The 18,550-nt window shown below is 37.9% G+C and overlaps 1 protein-coding gene across 1 annotated transcript; it reads right to left on the bottom strand.

The window, feature by feature from the left end:
• Positions 1-2,060: 2,060 nt before the first annotated feature.
• On the bottom strand, positions 2,061-17,789 carry LOC121899965 (cartilage oligomeric matrix protein). Its single transcript, XM_042415755.1, has 19 exons — positions 17,704-17,789; positions 14,678-14,751; positions 14,267-14,318; positions 13,721-13,869; positions 12,167-12,304; positions 11,182-11,259; positions 10,181-10,333; positions 9,763-9,867; positions 9,309-9,416; positions 9,022-9,178; positions 8,703-8,821; positions 7,498-7,550; positions 7,217-7,410; positions 6,329-6,507; positions 5,792-5,840; positions 5,151-5,347; positions 4,810-4,982; positions 4,487-4,626; positions 2,061-3,999 (listed from the first exon to the last, which is right to left on the bottom strand). The coding sequence occupies exons 1-19, from the start codon at positions 17,768-17,770 to the stop codon at positions 3,941-3,943; spliced, it is 2,244 nt and encodes a 747-aa protein (XP_042271689.1). The 5' UTR covers positions 17,771-17,789; the 3' UTR covers positions 2,061-3,940.
• Between the last annotated feature and the right edge of the window lie 761 nt (positions 17,790-18,550).

Here is an 18,550-nt window from a genome sequence, read left to right on the forward strand (position 1 = left end):
TGTGGCAGTTGCCAAATGACCTGACGGTTGGAGTTTTTGGTGCCGAACCAGACTCTTCTCTCTCTCTGCGCTTCAGTCGTCCCTTCTCATCCCCCCCCCCCCCCCCCCCCCCCCCCTCCTGAGGAATTAGACTGTTGCTTGTTCCACTTTTTCTCTTCCTACTGTAGCATCTCACAGCATACGAGTTCAAACAATCGATTCTCGTACGAAAAGAACCCACAGCCCCTGCGCTCTGTCTTGCAAAGATGGCAGATTGGCACGTGCACTGATCGTTTGCATATGTGGACTTGAATCTTCTGACGCTTCTGCATTACACAGTCAACTGCATGACATGATAGACAGACTGGGCAGATTATTATCCCATGTTATGTATAGGACTTTGATCTAGCTATGCTGAAGTGGAGTGTGTTTTAAGACATCAGATATGATTGTTTTTTTTTTGTTGTTGCCTATCATGTCAGGTTTTGGACTGGGTAAAGTGTAATCCTGTTTTTATTTTGTGTGTGTGTGTGTGTTGGTTTTTTTTGTTGTTGTTGTTTTCCCTGTTTTCGTGCAATGTTTAGTCCACTAGTTGCTTCGCACTTTATTTGTGACTTCCTGGCTTTTGAACAGGGACTGTTTTGCCCGATTGGAATGCTGACTGTTTCACACCAGATGTATACTCCGGAAATATTTTCATGTCAAAGAAAAGATGAATTCTCTATTTTCCTTTGTAAACTATATTTTGGCTTGTCTTGTTTTTTATCTGTGAAGATTTTAGGGGATGCAAAACTAGAAAGGGCTTACTTCAGTGCAGCTTGCGCTCTTGTGTTGGAAAGGAACGGCGCTCCGAATGTATTTCTTTGTTGGTCAGTTTCCCCCCTACATGAAAAAAGCATCGAGTTTGAGTGTGTCAGGGTCAATACACCCGAGGAATGACACTAGGTTGACCTTAGTAGTTTGTCACAACCTTAAAAAGTTTTGTGTGAAGCAGTTTGCATCTTGACTTTGACTTCACCTACTGCCACTACCAGAATACTGTACAGTGCTCACTTTATGAAATTAGCTCAAACTCTGAAATGAAGGTTACACGATCATCCACCAGAATGAAAACATGTCACACAACTCTTCTCCAGTACACCTTATTTTATCTACCAAATGTTTCTGGCTGCATAAAATGTTTGGTGTACTGGAGTAGACTTATTCGACATGTCTTAATTTTAATGGATGTGCATTAAAGCTCACACTGCTCTTGCTGGGTGAGCATTCTCAAAGTTAGAAATTAAAGGGGACCTATTATGCTTTTCCTTTTTTCAGTCATATATATAATGTTGCAATGTTGGATATTCATATTAAACATGGCCAAAGTGTCAAATAATGAGGTAAACGTATGTAGAAGTAATCCCTGTGAGCAAAAAGCATCGACTGCTCTTGACTGCTCGGTTTCCAGCGTTCTTTTCTACTTTCAGCCCTGTTCCGCTCTGCTAACATTATGGCATTTTTCCATTGTTTTGGGGTAGTCATGCTGAGCTGAGCTGGCACGCTTAGTGTTTTTCCATTACACAGCACGGCAAAGTAAATTAAGTAGTTTACCTGGTGGAGGTGTGCTGGTCATCTGCAGCTCTTCATCAAACATCATCATCACTGTGGCTGTTTCTGCTTGTACTATTCCCCCCTGCATTATTTCTAACTGATCCGCTGAACAAAGAGCTCCAAATATCTCCATATGTTGTTGTGTCACCCAATTTCTAGCGCCACTACGGAAGCCCTACTAATTCGGTGAAGTACATGTTTAATTTCCTGTGAATTCTTCAATAATAGAAGTCTCCAGTTATTTAGTCATTTAAATGCTTTTAATATGAAGCAGTTAAGCAGGAAATGTTGGGTTTGCATCGGCGGTAACTTAACAGAATTGACTCAGCTGCCCCTCGGCTGGCTTCTGGAAAGCCGATCAATCAGAATAGAGTGGGCTCATCGGGACGGGTGATTTAAAGAGACAGGAGCTAAGACTGCCCGTTAAGAGACAGAGGCTGAACTGAGGGGCTACATAAAGGGCCAGTATAAGATAAATAAGGAGTTTTTTGAACTGTGAATCATGCAAAGCTACTCTAGTGGAGTCCAAGAATAAAAATATAGAGCTGGAAATGAGCATAATTGGTTCCCTTTAATGTATGACAAGGGTAGAAGATGCCATTTTCATTTGTCACATAAAGTTTGCTCACAGAAACTAACATTGGTAGAGGTTAGAGTTAAAGTTAGGCAGCTAATACAACTTCGATTAAAGTTACGAATATTTTTTTAAAAAAGGCAGTTAATAGGATATTTTTAAAAAGTAAACTTTGTTCGCCAGAGTTGAAAGTAAATGCCTTTACCAGATTCCTTTATTGGTCGGAAAACAATTATTACTTCTCACACGTAGGGCATCACGCTAATTTCACTAAATTTGATGAGCTGAGGCTAAACACTGATTATAGGAAACGTTTCTGGCGATTGAACAGTTAGAAGTCCGTTTACCAAACAGATGAGATGGACAGATCAGCTCAACGTACTACGTCTTGTAAACCTTTATTCTGACTCATCTGCATGTTTTTAGTTTGAGACACCACTTTCTTGCATTACTTTTTAGCACAGCAAACATTTATCTTGTGTTTTAAAAAGCAATAAAGCAAAATTCTGTCTCAAACTGAAAAAGCTGACGAGTGAATCTCAAACAGGCGTCCTGTGTTTAAAAGTGTATTCCTCAGTCCCAGAATAAATGGAGAGAGTTGTTGCTCTGTCTTTACTGCTTGTTCCCAGAGTGTTTTAGGTCTGAATAAAATGTCCCTTTAATAACATGGGGTTTTCTAAATGACTCTACAACTCATTGAAACATGTAAAAGGCTCTGGAAAACACAGTTTAAGTTACACTTAAAGCTTATAGTGAGAATAGCATTATATCACTGTTGTCCTGTAAGTTGTAGTAAAAGATCTGTAGTTATTTATTTGTTGCCATGTGATTCTCCTTATGTGACCATTTGTTTATAAGATGAAAGAAAAATGTCAATTAAATTGAATGTGGAAGACAGATTTTTTCTCTGCACATAGTCTTGATTTGCAGAATATGCTGATTCAAAACTGTCCAGTGTCATTTTACAACATCGCAGCGTGTTGCTGTGGACATGCATGATGTTTCAATCCTGTTGTATATTGTCTTTGCTATTGTTTCTATTTTGTAATCTGTATTTCCAAATGCAAATTTAAAAGATTATTTTGGATATGTGCATGCTTGTGAAATGTTCAGAATGTTGATTTCCACTAAAAGCTGTTGAGTTTCAAAAAAAAAAAAAAAAAAACATGTCTGTTACTTAACGTCAAATGTTTGACCTTTTTTGTAGTGTAGTTAGTTTATGATAGAGCTTAACCATTATCATAATATTATCAAAATACCTTGCATTATCAATAATCATTGATAAGTTTAGATTATTATATCACTGCAGTTGATGCATCTGACATGTTTGCAAGTTAAAGCTACCTCTTAAACATTTCATCATTGCTGATAAGGTAATATTCAGCATTTGTGAATATGCACGATAAAACTTAGCAGAGCCGAAATTCATCCACACATAATTTACCAAAATCCACATTTATTCATAAGTAAAAGTTGAATCTTTGCAATAATTCCTCTTTCAGAAAGTATAAATTGACACAGAGTGGACAGTATTTTGGAGCATTATAATATTATTTAAGACTAATTTTTCTGTTTGGGAACAGCTAAACAATTCAAACTATTCATGTTCTAGAAATGGTTCCCTTTGAAAAGTTTTACAGCTGTGGAGTTTTCTCTTTTGTCAGGATTTTACAGGAGATGTTTCAGAGACCTCTGCTGGGCTTTTCATTGAACGTTTACATAGTGATGATCTTTCTGACACCAAGTTGTGCGTTGGAAAGTGTTCCCAGAATTCCCTGGGCTCGTTTATTCTCATCAGGCCACCAGCTGGACTTGCTGCGCTCTGTAGGTGTCAAAGTCCTCGGGAATAGTGTCTGGAGAGAGACAGATCAGTGTAGTTTACAGTTTGAGCAGTTAACGAAGAGCATTTATCTTACATCTATGCTCTATTTCCAATGAGTACAAAAATAAATGTCATCCAAATTGATAAAAATCCTCTTTTAATTGTATTCTTTCAGTACGTTGTTAAGATGTGTCTCAGTCAATCAGTTAAAAAAAAAAACATTTCTGGCCTCATATTGGGCAATTTACAATTATGTGCCTTAGTAGTACTTGAAGTTCATCTCCCTCAACTGTCAATAATCTGTTGTAAAATGTTGAAAGATCCACTAATGCTTAGTTAAAATCTCCTTATTTTATTTAGAACTTAGAAGAGATTAATAATAGGGTCAATTAAATAGGAAAAAACAAAGACGTGTAGATGTAAAGCAGAATGTCACAGTTAAATAAAGTAAGTCTGTTCACATGTAAAAGGTAATAAAAAATGTGTTTGAAGGAAGTGATAGCAGACCCAACACTCACCGTTGCAGCGGTAACGCAGGTTGGCCCAGATGATGTTCTCCTGGGAGAAGCAGAAGACTCCCAGTCGGCCTCCTCTCATTGTGGCGTCTATGATGACGCCTGTGTCCGCCACCATCTGAGGACCCTCGTAGAAACGAACCCTGCACACCGACAGAGAGTAGTGACATCACACCGCAAAGAGTGGATTCAACATTTTATAGGAAAATTTGTGAACAAGACAAATGTGGAGCAGCTACTTCTACGTCATTCTACTCAACAGTTCAATTCTACTCCCGACAAGACAGCAAGCAAGTGGCAGAATATTCCTTTAACTGAGTCAGTACCTGATGTAGCCATCAGCAGGTCGGTGCTGCAGGAACCAGCGATAAGACGTCTTGTCCTTCCAGCCAACATTGCGAGCATCTTTCCACAGCAGCTTCACCTGGTCACTCGTGTCGCCGGTGTGCCACAAGGCATTCCTCAGGTTCTCACCTGGACCCGTGTTTGACTTGACAGCCTTTTCACAACCACGAATGACAAGAAATCTGAGTCTGCACAACATTTGAAGTCTTAACATAAGTCATGGCAACTTCTGAATGTTTGTGCATATCATCAAAAACAATTTAACACTTAAGGAAAAACAGAATATTGTATAATCTAAAATACTAATGGACCAGTAGATTACCTTCAGCTGGATGCCGGGTTCTGCTACGGCTCTGAATGGGTTTGCCTGCCAGTAGATCTGTTCCACCTGCTTCCACATCACCACGTAGAAACTGGAGCTGTCCTGGTACCCGAAGATGAATCCTGCGTAGTCGTCGTCTGTTACCGTGTTCACATGAAACGTCCCTTCAAAATCCACGCCGCTGAAAGCAGTGTAACCTGATGGAGAAGATGTAGCACACAGGTGTCACCGGATGCAGAAAGAAACTGGAAGCTCTGTTTTAATGTCGAAATTATGGAAACTGAGCTACATGAAAATTTGCCCCACTGATATTTTGTGTTTAGTTTAATGTGTGGACTGTTTAGTGGGGAAAGTGGACTCCCCTAAAGCTCAACAAAGGATTTAACAATAATGATCTTACAACTTTTTTTTTCCTACAAGTGACCGTTTTATAACTTATCTCAAACATACATTTCTGTAAATATCAACATTCAAAACTCTGACATATTGGTCTAACAACAAGTTGCCAACATTAGATGCTATGTTAGCATTTATCCAGCATTATTTTCTACATATCAGTTACAAATGATGTAACTGTGTTATATAAATGTCATCCATTTTTAAGAGATGTTCTTTAAGGTTTGAATAGCAGATGTTCTTACCAACAGCCAACCCAGGATCACTATTCATCGTCTGGACAATCTCTCTTCCCTGCAGAAAAATGTTTTTTTTTTTAAATTGTTGATTTATAGGACATTTTATCAGACTGAGAAGTAGTTGTGCATTTTGGGACTCTTTCATTAATTCATTATACAGTTGTATGTTTGGGAAGTATGCTTTTTTTAAAAAGAAAAGTTGTCTACTAGAACCATTAAAGCTCCTGTATGGAAGTATGGAAGGCCATTTGAGCAAATAATGTTTCTAAGACGTTATTTGCTCAAATGGCCTCAAATTACCTTCCATAAATTGACGTTATTTCTCATTTGTTGAGTACATGTTGTGGTGTTACGGAAGGGGTTTATGCCAAACCATTTTTTGGCCGTGACTTCAACAGGAAGCAAATCAGCAAGAAAGCAAATCAGTGTATTTCCCAAAATTTAGAAAAAGTTTAAATAAAGATGTATTCCTTTACATTTATGAAATACTTATGAAACAACAAAATAGCAGGAAAAAAAGAAGGAAAAAATAAGTCACTCGACCTGGTTCAGCACCACCCAGTTGGGGTCGATCTGTGCGTCTCCCTCCGGATCTAAAACAACGGTCTGATACTCCCTGAAGTCGGTGAGGGTGACCTCAGCATTTTCGGGACAAGCGTCAATGGTGTCAATGATAGTGTCATTGTCGAAATCCCTCTCACAAACATCACCCACACCATCGCCTGGGAGGACAGATAGATGGATAGATGTAAGTGTTCACTATTCATTATTTGCTGCTATTCATTAATGGTGTTATCTTGAGACAAGTTAATTTATCTTGAGAAAACAAAAGGCAGATTTCTTGAAATAACAAGACAAGAGGCTCATTCTTATTTGTTCATTCTTGTCTTTTCTCCATATCTCCCTCACGTGGATGGCACAACTATTTAGATCAAGCGCAAGAAGCCTTCAGGTGGCTCTGAAGGGTTCAAATGTGTCATATGTTGGTTCTTATTCCCTCTCTCCACCTTACTTTCCCTTCTCTCATTAAGTCTAATAAAATGAAAATGCTTGAAAGGTATTGTTTGGTACTTCTCCTACATGAAACATCCTATCAGGAGTTAATTAACCTGCCATTTGGCTGTGACCCAGGTGTCATTAATAAAGGTGCTGTTATGACATTTTCACCTTAAATTAGTTGCTACAGTCGTCAAGATGCCATCTATGCATGCTGGCATGGCACTCCTGATCTCTGATAAACATTATAAGTAAGAAGAGGAAATGACCTTTGGTTTTCTCGTGATAACGGGTTGATTATCTTATCTCGAGATAACAAAGCTCATTTTCTCAAGATAACGAAATAATTAACTTGTGATCTCAAGATAACAGCATTAAAAAAAAGCAATTGCAAGCCTAGCTGTTCTTGGCTTTCTGACCTGGAGCATTACTCACTGTCAGAGTCCTCCTGCAGAGGGTTGGGGATCAGACGGCAGTTATCAGGTCCAGGTGGCAGCAGGTCTGGGATGCCATCATTATCATCGTCATCATCACACTCGTCTCCTTTGCCATCCTTGTCGGTGTCCAGCTGGGAGCTGTTGATCACGGCTGGGCAGTTGTCTCGAGAGTCTTGGTGACCATCGCCATCACTGAGCAAGAGAGATTTTGATCACTACACTACACTAATTACACAGATACAAATGATACGTGATGTGAGTGATTAGGTCTCACAATACCTGTCCTTGTTGGTGTCACAAGGGTCTCCTATCAAGTCATTGTCCGCATCCATCTGAGAGACATGACAGTCATTGTTAGCATATAGTTAAACCCAACAGTAAACCAGCCATGATTATATGATACATTTGGTTGACAAGACAGTGTGGATTAAGCTAGTTGAAAGTCTTTAAGAATTATACATTAGTTTTATTGACTACCACCATGTTCTTCTTATTATCTATGTTCTTATGTATTATTATTTTCCACTAGCAGCATGAGCAATGTAGTATTTGGGGACTTAAACTTTTCCAAAGAGTAACTTAACACCAGGCTGAAAAGCAGTGTGTTTCACCGCCCTCGCTGGATGAAAGTTTCACCTGTAGCCACACTCAACAGTGATGTCACAGTGTACTGACACACCCTGAAGTACACTTCTACATCACTGAAGGAAATTGACAAATAGAGTCACAAAGTGGGAGGAGCTGCTGGAGAAGAAGCCAGTAAGGCACGAGTCAGAGCACTAGAAAATTCAAAATACTTCATTGCTGCACTTTGCAGAACAACACACAGTGTCATAGTTTCTGAATTTACCAACAATTGACACAACATTTAAAAGAACTGCTTTAAGCTGCAGGTTGTCTTTTCAGTTTTCTCAACAGTGTAATCTTTAGCCATTAGCTGCACACATAAAAGTTTAAGGTCAGTGATTTGATAGTTCCTGCTGAAATACACCCATGGGTCACTGTTTTTATCAAAGAACCAGATATTTTCCAACACAGTTCATCTTTTGGACTAATGATTTAACCGGGAGAGTTTCATCTTGATCCAAGCCGCACAAGAGCTCCAACTGTGAGTCACATAATAGGAAAAATGAATGGAGTTTTACTATTAAACCACTGGAGGTCAGTAAAAACAACTGGTTTTAAATTGCTCTTGTGGCTTTTTGTGCAGATGTCTTTGGTCAACATTCTTAGTGATAAATACCTTGGAAATGTCACATGGACATTCTTGAAGTTTCGCTCCTAATTCTTCTTTATCTTTGACAGAAAGAAGTTGCAACTCCATCCGTTGCCATCCAACTTTACTCTCCATATCATATTTGTACCATCTGTAGTTTTCAGCATTATGTCTAAAGAGTTCAACATGTTTAACCTCAACCTTACTAGCAAGCTTTACATACTTAGAGGCAACTTATACCTGTTATTCTTATTAAAAGATTTCTGACCTGGTCGGGGTTGGGAATATATGGACAGCTGTCGCAGGCATCTCCCACTTGGTCTCCATCGCGATCTTTCTGGTCAGCATTGGGAACCCTTTTGCAGTTATCCAGGTGATTGAGGATTCCTGAGATTAAAGCAGGCATCAATGTTTAAAATCCAATTCTGATTTTATTCAGGCATAGATTTATATCTGTATGAATGCATCAAAAACTTTTCAATCATAACTTAAGTGACATGCTGCTTTTAACTCAGTGTTGCCATTACTGATTTGGTTTTTTAGTATGCATGAATAACTCTATTAACTAAATTTTGTAGAATACTAACCATCCCCATCAATATCTTCATCACACTCATCACCAAATTGGTCCACATCTGTGTCCTTTTGGTCGTTTTTGACGGCGCGGCAGTTGTCACAGGCGTCACCAAAGTCGTCTTCATCGATGTTCCTCTGGTCCACATTGGGCACCAGCACACAGTTATCCTGTAGAGAAGTTTTAGTTTTAGTGTCTGCAGGTCTACTGAAGTGAAAAATACATGCTCGTAGGCTTTTCATTCATACATGCATTCAGTTTTATCCATTATTTTCATGTTAAATTCTTTTGCGCATGAACCTGTGTGTTGGGTATCCCATCCCCATCTGCATCTTCATCACAGGCGTCTCCAATTCCATCACTGTCGGCATCTTCTTGACCAGAGTTGGGCACAGTGAGACAATTATCCTGAAAAGAAAAGCACTCGCTATTAAAGTAGACTACAAGAAGGGACAGCCAGAGTTAATATAAAGAGATTAATGGCTGAAACTTAAAAGTCTTTCATCAATCTTGGATTCAGTTTTGAAGTTCAGTGTTCCTTGATAGTCTAATTGCTGTTTCTTACAAACAGCATAAAAAGTCGCAACAAAATTTGACTTAAAGTACAATTCCTGACTGAGTCTCACCAAGTAAGTGTACAGTATATCACCATGTCTATAAAATATCTATGTTATTCTTTGCAGATGACTACTTCTTTTTATTTTTCTGTGTCATTAATTTTCAAAGGCTTCCCATGGATAGAAAGGAGACTCACCTTGGCACAGTTCCTCTCAGGACAGTTCAGTTTGTCATCGGGGAAACCATCGATGTCAATGTCAGGGCCGCAGAGGTAGCCGTTTCCAGCCCAGCCAACTCCGCACTGGGGGGATGGAAATGTTTTATGTACTGTACATAAGGACTGTTTTTGTTGGCCCTGTCATGTTCTGCATACAGTATAAGATGAGCTTAAGTGCTCAAACAGACCTTTGACTTCACAACATCTGGCACGAGCATGCAGACTTTAATATTTCAAAGCGTTGGGTTAAAAATGTTTAAACAGCTTCATGATATGTCTAAAAGGTTTGTACAGCCTCACCCATAAAGCTCTACCTGATTCTCAAACATAGAAAAATTTACTATAAAGTGAAAATTTGAAGAAATCTGATTAAAGACAGGAAGTAGAATTTGCTCACTTGACATTCGATCGTCCCTTCTCGATGGACAATGCACTCTGCACTGGCGTGGCAGGGGTTGGGTTGGCCGTTCCCACATGCTCTCTCAGGCTTACAGCCACGTCTCTGATCACCAATATAGCCCGTCTTACAGGGACCACACCTGAAAGAGCCCTGACAAGGCATCAAATCCATCATTAGTGTTAAGGGTGAGCATCAATCTATGTTCCTACATTAATATTACTGTAAAAGAGCTTCATAAGGCAGCACTGGATGACATCACAAGGATGTCATTGTAAAAAGGCCCCTGTACACGGAGCAAATTGGGTTGTTCCAAAGGAAAGTTGACAATTGTAAGAGAAACACAATGAAATCTTTGGTCGTCAATCCAAAACAATGGTTCTAGATCACAATGTGACCAAAATCACAATGAGACCAAAATCACAGTGTTCCTGCTGTAATGAATCATGTCTACAAACCAACTAATCAAAATACTTCTATGCTTGTGTTTTGTCTTTCTGCATTTTCAAAACATGAGCACAGCACAGATGAATGAATGAGAGTTGATGACTTTTCTCTGCTTGCATATCCTTTTAGCGCTGTGATTTTCCAGACATTTGTTGCAGAAGCTAACATGACTGAAAATCAGAGTCAGAAACAGGTTTATTGCCAAATAGTTTACACATACAAGGAATTTGCTTCGCTGTTGTGGTGAAAACAATTAAAATATACAAAGTAAGAGAAAAAACAAGTACCACAAGAGTTAAATAATCATAAATAATATAAAACCTTCCCTTCTTTGTTATGTTAAGGACCTCAAATACCACTGAATGCCTGACATGTTGGGGTCCCTCAATAACACTTTAGTGTTATCTGAATCTTTTTCTGTGGTTTGATCTTGCAAAACTCTAAAATAAAACCTTGTATGAAATCATTTTTTATAGGTTACACAGTAGTATAGTTATTGTATGAGCAGCAGGTTTTTCATTTGATTGTTGTAAATTCACAGCATTTTTACTCACAGGGGTGTTCATACAGAGTGAGTTCTCCACGCAGCCTCCGTTGTTGGGGCGTTCACACTCGTTGATATCCTTGCACACCTTGATGGGACAAACAATCAGAAAGAACAACCGAACACTTCAGTGGGTTTACAAGATTTTCACATCAAGATTGTGATAGGACGACAGGTGAAAAAGACGTGCAGTGGAGTGAAGTCAGTCCTGGATGGATGATTAAGGTGGTGCTGAAACAGTCCAGTGCACATTGTTCAACGTATTGTATGTAAAGGACAGAGGGAGGAGGTGTTGCTGATGGATGCGGAGTAAAACAGGTGAGAAGCAAAAGGAGGAGCAAGGAGGGAGAATTTTATTTAAAAAAAACACACAATCATAAAAAAGGTGGGAAGATCATTTAAGGGTTGAATTCTTTTTATAAATTCAGCATGCTGATATTTTTCGCACAATTTTTAATTCCATAAGTTAATATCTTTAACTTTATTTCCAAGATCTCTTTTGCAAGAGAGACTTAAGTACATCAGAGAGAACGAAAACAACCATAACCAGACAAACAAAAGCACAAACAGCATCAGAAACAATTATAGACATCACTAAATAGTAATAATTTAAAGTTTGAAATCAGCCAGTGAGATGAGACCTTCAAGCTTTAAAATTCCCTGTAATTCATGACATTTATGAGGTTCAAAGTAGAAAAAAATGATGATGATGAACAAATGATCATATCAGTAGTAGCTAAACAAAACTTAAGACTTGTTTTTTTAAGTCTTAATGTTCCTGGAGCCTGATTAATTTACCAAAATTAATTTTCTTACATAATTTATCACTTCCCATGCTAAATTCAAAACCACTGCTCACCAGACCAGATCTAAGGACTGTTAAACTATAGTTACCCATCTGGAAAATACTGAACTTGGGAAGACCACCTTTTCTTCTTTTGTAGTAGTAGAAGTAGTAGCAATAGTCTTAAGTGTTAGTATTTAGTGGTGCTGACCTGTTTGTTGGCGGTGGCGTAGGCGAGACCAACGCCCTGGACCTGGGGGCCGGTGTATCCAGCAGGACAAGAACCACAGCGGAAACCTGGGGAGGTGTTGATGCAGCGCACACCCATGTGACACGGCATCACAGTACACTGCCGACAACGAAAACACAAACACACATCAGGACGTTTTTAAGGCTTTTTTACACCAGTTTACTTCATGAGTCTTTGAGATTTGACCTTTGGGTCAACAAACGTAGAAGTATTGATAATAAAGGCCCTGCACACACACTTTGGCTGATTAAACATGAACCACAAACAAAAACAGAGGTGTAATTATCCCACTTAAACAGGTGCAACAAAACTAATCAGAGGGTCGGAGAGAGTTACTTTACTGACTTAAATATCACAATACAAATATACAAAATAACTTAACATGATCAAATAAAGACATTAGGTTCCATATATAATGTATATGTATATGCAATTCTGCCAAAACCAACCAAATGCTCACTTTCTAACATTTTCAGGCAAGTATGCAACATAACTAAGACTCTCTTGTCTGTCCCTACAGTATAAATAATGAACTAAGATCATTTGTCAGATTTGACTCTGATCTAATGAATCTGAGGACTCTCCCACACAGACCTCAGAAAACGTCTAATTAGGCAATAAGTGAAAACACCTGTGCAGGTGGATCTTACTGTAGTTGTGTAAACCTTTAAAACAAGTGACTTCCTGTCAAACAAAAGGGTCACTTGTACTATTGCAACATCACGCTCTGCAGCTTTTGGCACTTTTAGCTGCTTTTAGCTCATTGTTTTGGTTTGCAGCTGCACTGTGTAATTTACTGGCATTCAAAAAATCATTAAATCATGCTGTGTGCATTATTGCATCATACCATACTGAACCATATCATGCCTTATTGTATTGTATTGTTGTGTCACCTGATCATATTCATATCATCAAATTATATATGCTAGTGTAATATTGTGTTGTTTTGTATCATAAAACGTTTTGTATATTATATGACATATCATGTTGTGTCACATTGTACTATATCTTAATGTAACGGAATGTATCCTAGTCAATTTTAAATATATACGTATAGTCAAATATCACAAATCATAAAGAACTTTACAAAGTGTACAGCATACAACATCCTCTATTCTTATACCAGATACGGACAAATGGCCTCAAAAAACCTTTAACAGGGAAAAAAGTATCCTACAATGATGTATCACAACATATTGTATAAGTGTAACAATTGTTTAAAAATAAAAGTTGACCTTGTTTTTATTATTTATTTCTTCGCTGTTGTGTTTTTATGATTTCATCCAATTTTTAAATTCTAAACTTTCATTAATTTACTTATTGATCCTCATCATGATGTCTGTGTTATTGTTTTAAAATGTGCTCTATAAATAAATTAACTTGATTTGACTTCACACAGCATCAGTGTGTTATATTACTGTATATATTAATGTATTATAGCATATGATTCATCTTAAAGCCTCTATGGGAAGAGTTTTAATTTAAGTTCTTGTAATGTATCACATCTCTGCGTACCTCGTCCACGTCAGTGCAGTGGGTACCGTTGCCCACCATGCCGTCAGGACAGGGGCCGCACTTTATACCCTGGGGTGTCACCATACACTTCACCCCTGGGTGGCAGGGGTTGGGCACACAGGAGGGACGAGGCTGTGCTCCTCCCATCCCTGAAGAGAGAGAAGATCAGTCATCTTCTGTTTCAATGCAGTGAAATGTCTGTTTGTTTTGATGATTTATGTCATCATATCATATCTTGTTATTCCGTTTGTTCTGATGGGTTTTGTATCATGGTAGATTTTCATGATGTTATGAAACTTGCTTTAACAGCTATAAATATGATCCCATTGTTTCTCATTAGTTTTTTGTATCAGAGTCCCTGTGGAGGTTGTAAAGGTCTAAAAAACTAGAGGAAAAGAGTAGCATCAGAATTTAGAGGCTGTTCAAAACAGTATTTTCATCATCAACATATATTAATTTTCAAGATTTAAGTGTTGGGAAAGATTGAAATTTCAAAATTGTGTATTTTCAGGTAAAAGAGATGTATTGTAAGTACTGTGAACTCACCACAGGCTTCACACTCCATCACTGTATTCTTCAGGAATACTATCTCTTTTATCTAGAAAAGCAAGTAATCGATTAATATAAATATATATATTAAATAATACAGAATGTAATAATAATAATAATAATAATAATATAAACAAAATAACATAGGATTTAATTTAAAATGCTTTCTATCCATATTGAAAATATGTTTGAAGAGTTTTATCTCATCATACTTAAAATGCATCTGATTTTAATATAAAGTTGTTACAGTTTTATCAGCAAATGTCTTAAAAATAATAAACTGTATAAAGATCAGTTGCTTGTTTTACTTCCAGCTTAGTCTCATCTTCATGTGCAAACAAATACACCTGCACACACAGTTGTGAAGAGACACATATTGACTTCATTGTCTAAATGAAGGAGGTTTACCTGCTGTTTCAGGAGCTCTTTAATCTCAGCCAGGGCGAGGTTCGTCATTTTAATCTGACTGATAATTTCGCCATCTGGATTTAAAAAGAAAAACAATCATTACCACTAGAACAGGACGGAGATACATTATAAAACCATATGTACTGTAATCAGCTGATGCACACAATTAAAAATTGTAGCCGATGACTCTAATGCAGTTTGAATTGTTCAAATCAATAAAATACTGAAGGTCATACTTTTATTGCTCTTTGCAAGACTTTGAGAAAAAGTTTTTATATTCACACTTCGCAAACTAAAGCTGATATTTTAGTTTTGCTGTATTTGGTCTAAAGATTTAATTGTTAACTGCTGGATATCACGTAGTAGTTTCAATGTGGAAAACCAACAAACCAGTTAAACACATTTTAGAATAGTTCAAGAAAAATATTCCATTTTTTGTCCCAGGTGAAAAAATCTGAACACTATTATTGATGTACTTGTAGGTGTTTTACTCAAATGACAAAAACAGTGATAACAGGGAAAGAAATTGACTCGATCTGAACACAATTTAAAAGGTCCAACAATCGTTACAAACAGAACAAAAACAACACAAATACAGATGACAGAGGGGGAGGTGTGTTGAATGTGTGTGTGTACAATATGCAGAGGGTACAACTGTCAGCAAATACATCTGTAAGGTTTGATCCAATGCCTAAAACAATCTGCTGTGTGTGTGGGGGGGGGGGCGGGGGCGGGGGATTAAAGCACACATGTCCTCCCATACAACATGATCCACTGCCTGTATAATACCAAAGTCTAATACCTAACATTTCTCATGCACCGCAGGCCACATTTGTATCCTCTACCCACGCATTCACTGGTCTTGAGCAGAGACAGACATTTGAGTCAGAGATGTGAGATACATTTTCCAGATATGGAATGATACAAGATTTACTGGAAGAAACATTTATCAAGCTTGCAGGAACTCAACTCCATGGGCGTCCTGGTGATGCTACTGTGTAATAGTATCCCAGCTTTGAAAAATGATCTGGATTTTCGATACAGATTATCCTGTTTCAACCATCTGTCAACTATCCAACAAGGAAGAAGGGGTTTTGCTGCTACAGCCTTACTTGGTCTTGTATGACCGTTAGCTTATGGCAGCCAATGTTAGCTAACTTTAATTATTGTGTAACTCTTCTCTTGTGCTAATGTTACACTACAAGTCCTTCAAATTAAACGACCAAATAGCTTGTTTGACTGTGTGGCTCCAGAACGACACATGGGCACATTTTCTAATCTGGCACTCCAGTCGGCGGGATGACCGTTACAAATCACTGTTAAAGAATATGACGTTTTATGATGTGACAATGGTCAGGTCGGGTTAGGTTTAGGCTCAAAAACCGCTCAGTTAGGATTAGGGAAAGATGGTTTGGGTTAAAATGATCAGTTTTTTAGGGTTAGAGAAACATGCTGTGGGTTAAAGGTGACCTTTGTCGTCATGGCTACAATAACAACCACAGTGTTAAGGTTAGGGAACGATCGTAGTTACAATTTTTTTTTAAATGGCAAGATTCATGATTGGAAATGGAAAACGAACAGCGGTCTCTTGTTGCAAAGTCCACTGTTAAGGAAGTTTGTCTACATATGAACTGCGTCGCTGCTCCAGTTAATAATTACTATGACCACTAGATGGCATCTGTCACTCAAGTGTAACTGTAAATTGTTTTTGGCTGATTGACATTATGACACCTGTTGGGCCATTTTTCTTGGGAGGACCATCTGACGTTTTAACATATTACAGACACATTTCAATGATTTTATTACGGCGGTAAAACGAGCAACTGACTCTTGAGTGGCTTACTTCAGTTTGGTTGTTGTAGTTTTGGCTTGGTATGGAGAAAGATGCCATTTGAACTCTGGTGGCACCAAATTGTAACAAACTGAAAAATGTCTTTGTCCTCTAATTATCAGACTCCAGTGTGACTCACTTTGACACATTAAAATGAAGAAACTCCAACTAATTCAAGAGAGAGGCAGATAGATAGAAGGTAGATAGCAGGTGAGCAAAAGTCTCAGTGAAAACGCAACAAATTTATTTTTGAACCTGGTTTGGTCCTGGTTTGACTCTTAATTGGACATTGTGGATTTAAATGGATTTACCCCCACAACGCAACAACTTTAACTCAAATTTTACTTAAATTTTTTTCTTCAGTTTAGTCAAAAAGAAACTGCAGATACAGTGTCAGTTTACAGATCCTCCAGATGAGGCTTATCTCTGAGCAGAACACAGATCAGGTGTGGTCATCGCTGCTTGTACCACTTGACCCAAAGACCCTCCAACATCCCCCCTAAAGCCACTTTGACCACTTCCCCTTCCCCCAGAGGAGCCGTAAAAGGGCAGGAGTCTCCTGAGCGTGAAGCGCAGGAAATGTGTTCTTCTCATTAGTAGCAACTCTATTTACTGAATGAATTCCACAGCAGAGGAAAGATACTGGAAATAAATCACTGTCGCTGCTAATAGAAAGGTAAATGAGACCTGCCGTTTTTTTTCTACTGCAAAACACTCACAATGATGGTTTTTCCTTGTTGTGAGCAAGTTAAGTTTTTGCTCTCTGAAGTCCAACTCTGTCCTCTTTAACTTTTATTATCCCTCAACAAGTCAAATACTCATTTAGGTTGTAAAATACAAGAAATAACAATTTACAGTTTCTAATAAAATATGTTTCTACAAAAATAAAGCTAAATTCAATGATATTCCATACGTCAGCATATTCATTTTCTCATCCATATGACATTTTACACCTGCAGTTTCTCCATTTTCACAAATTTTATACTATATGGATTGAATCATTGTAGTACATTTACACACATAATACACTAAATATTTATCATAATTAATATGAATTCATGCAAACTGTAGAGTATGTTAGTGCTAACTTTAAATAAATAGGAAATTTCCAGTCAGTCAATTTTCATCATATTGTTTCCCAGCTGCACAGCAAAAATATCACAATAAAATATAAAAACAGAAACATTTGTCTCACCTCTCTGTCCTGCAGCAGTGTGACCTCCAAAGCAGAGCACACAGGTCAGCACCAGAAACCGCAGCATGGTTTAATCTGTGTTGCTGTTCAGGTCTGCAGCTCGGTATCAGTGCTCCTCCTGCGAACCTGGTTCCAGCAAAGTTTGAGTCTTTCCTCCCTTGCTTTGGTTTTTATACCCCCAACACCACCAACCGCCCCTTCCTCAGCTTACATCCACATCCACAGTGCTCCCCTCAGCAAACCACTGTTTTTGGGAAGTCCAGGTTTGATTGCATAACACTGTATGTATGTATGTATGTATATATAATACATGCATCAATCTATGTTTTCTGCATATATCATGCCAAAATGGAACAACTGAATAAAATCATGATGCCTCATTAAACAAGAACTGTGCATATGTCAAAATGGTTTATGAGATACTGAGAGGTTTATGGTTTGTTGGTTAGTTGGTACCTTTTAACTGGAAACTATAATCTGTTCTAATTTTAACATCTTACCAAAATTAATGAATATGCTGAACCTGCTCAGCATCATTTTGTTGTTAACTTGAAATGAAAACTCACTTTTTGCACTTTAGTTGTATGATCATCCCTCACCTGAGGGAGATTTACACACCGTGTCCCTCACAGGAAAAGGTAAATTTTTCTAGATTTGTTCAGTTTTCAAATGAATATTAAACCGATTTTATTTTTTATCAATTTATGATGTATCCATGTGTGTTTTATAACACACTGTAAACTTTGTATTTGACATGCTGCTGTATGAACATTATTCACATAGTCATATTAATGATGATGATATGGCTTTACAGAAGATTGAAGATATAAAAATACATCTGAATGAG

Source organism: Thunnus maccoyii, chromosome 7, assembly GCF_910596095.1.
Source record: "Thunnus maccoyii chromosome 7, fThuMac1.1, whole genome shotgun sequence".
NCBI classification, from domain to species: Eukaryota; Metazoa; Chordata; class Actinopteri; order Scombriformes; family Scombridae; genus Thunnus; species Thunnus maccoyii.

Excerpts from the sequence above, each read along its gene's own strand:
- LOC121899965 (XM_042415755.1), bottom strand. The coding sequence starts at position 17,770 with ATGCTGCGGTTTCTGGTGCTGACCTGTGTGCTCTGCTTTGGAGGTCAC. Across the intron at positions 8,822-9,021 it reads TGAAGATATTGATGGGGATG|GAATCCTCAATCACCTGGAT; the intron begins GTTAGTATTCTA and ends CTTTAATCTCAG. Across the intron at positions 6,508-7,216 it reads TCTGCAGGAGGACTCTGACA|GCGATGGTGTGGGTGATGTT; the intron begins GTGAGTAATGCT and ends CTGTCCTCCCAG.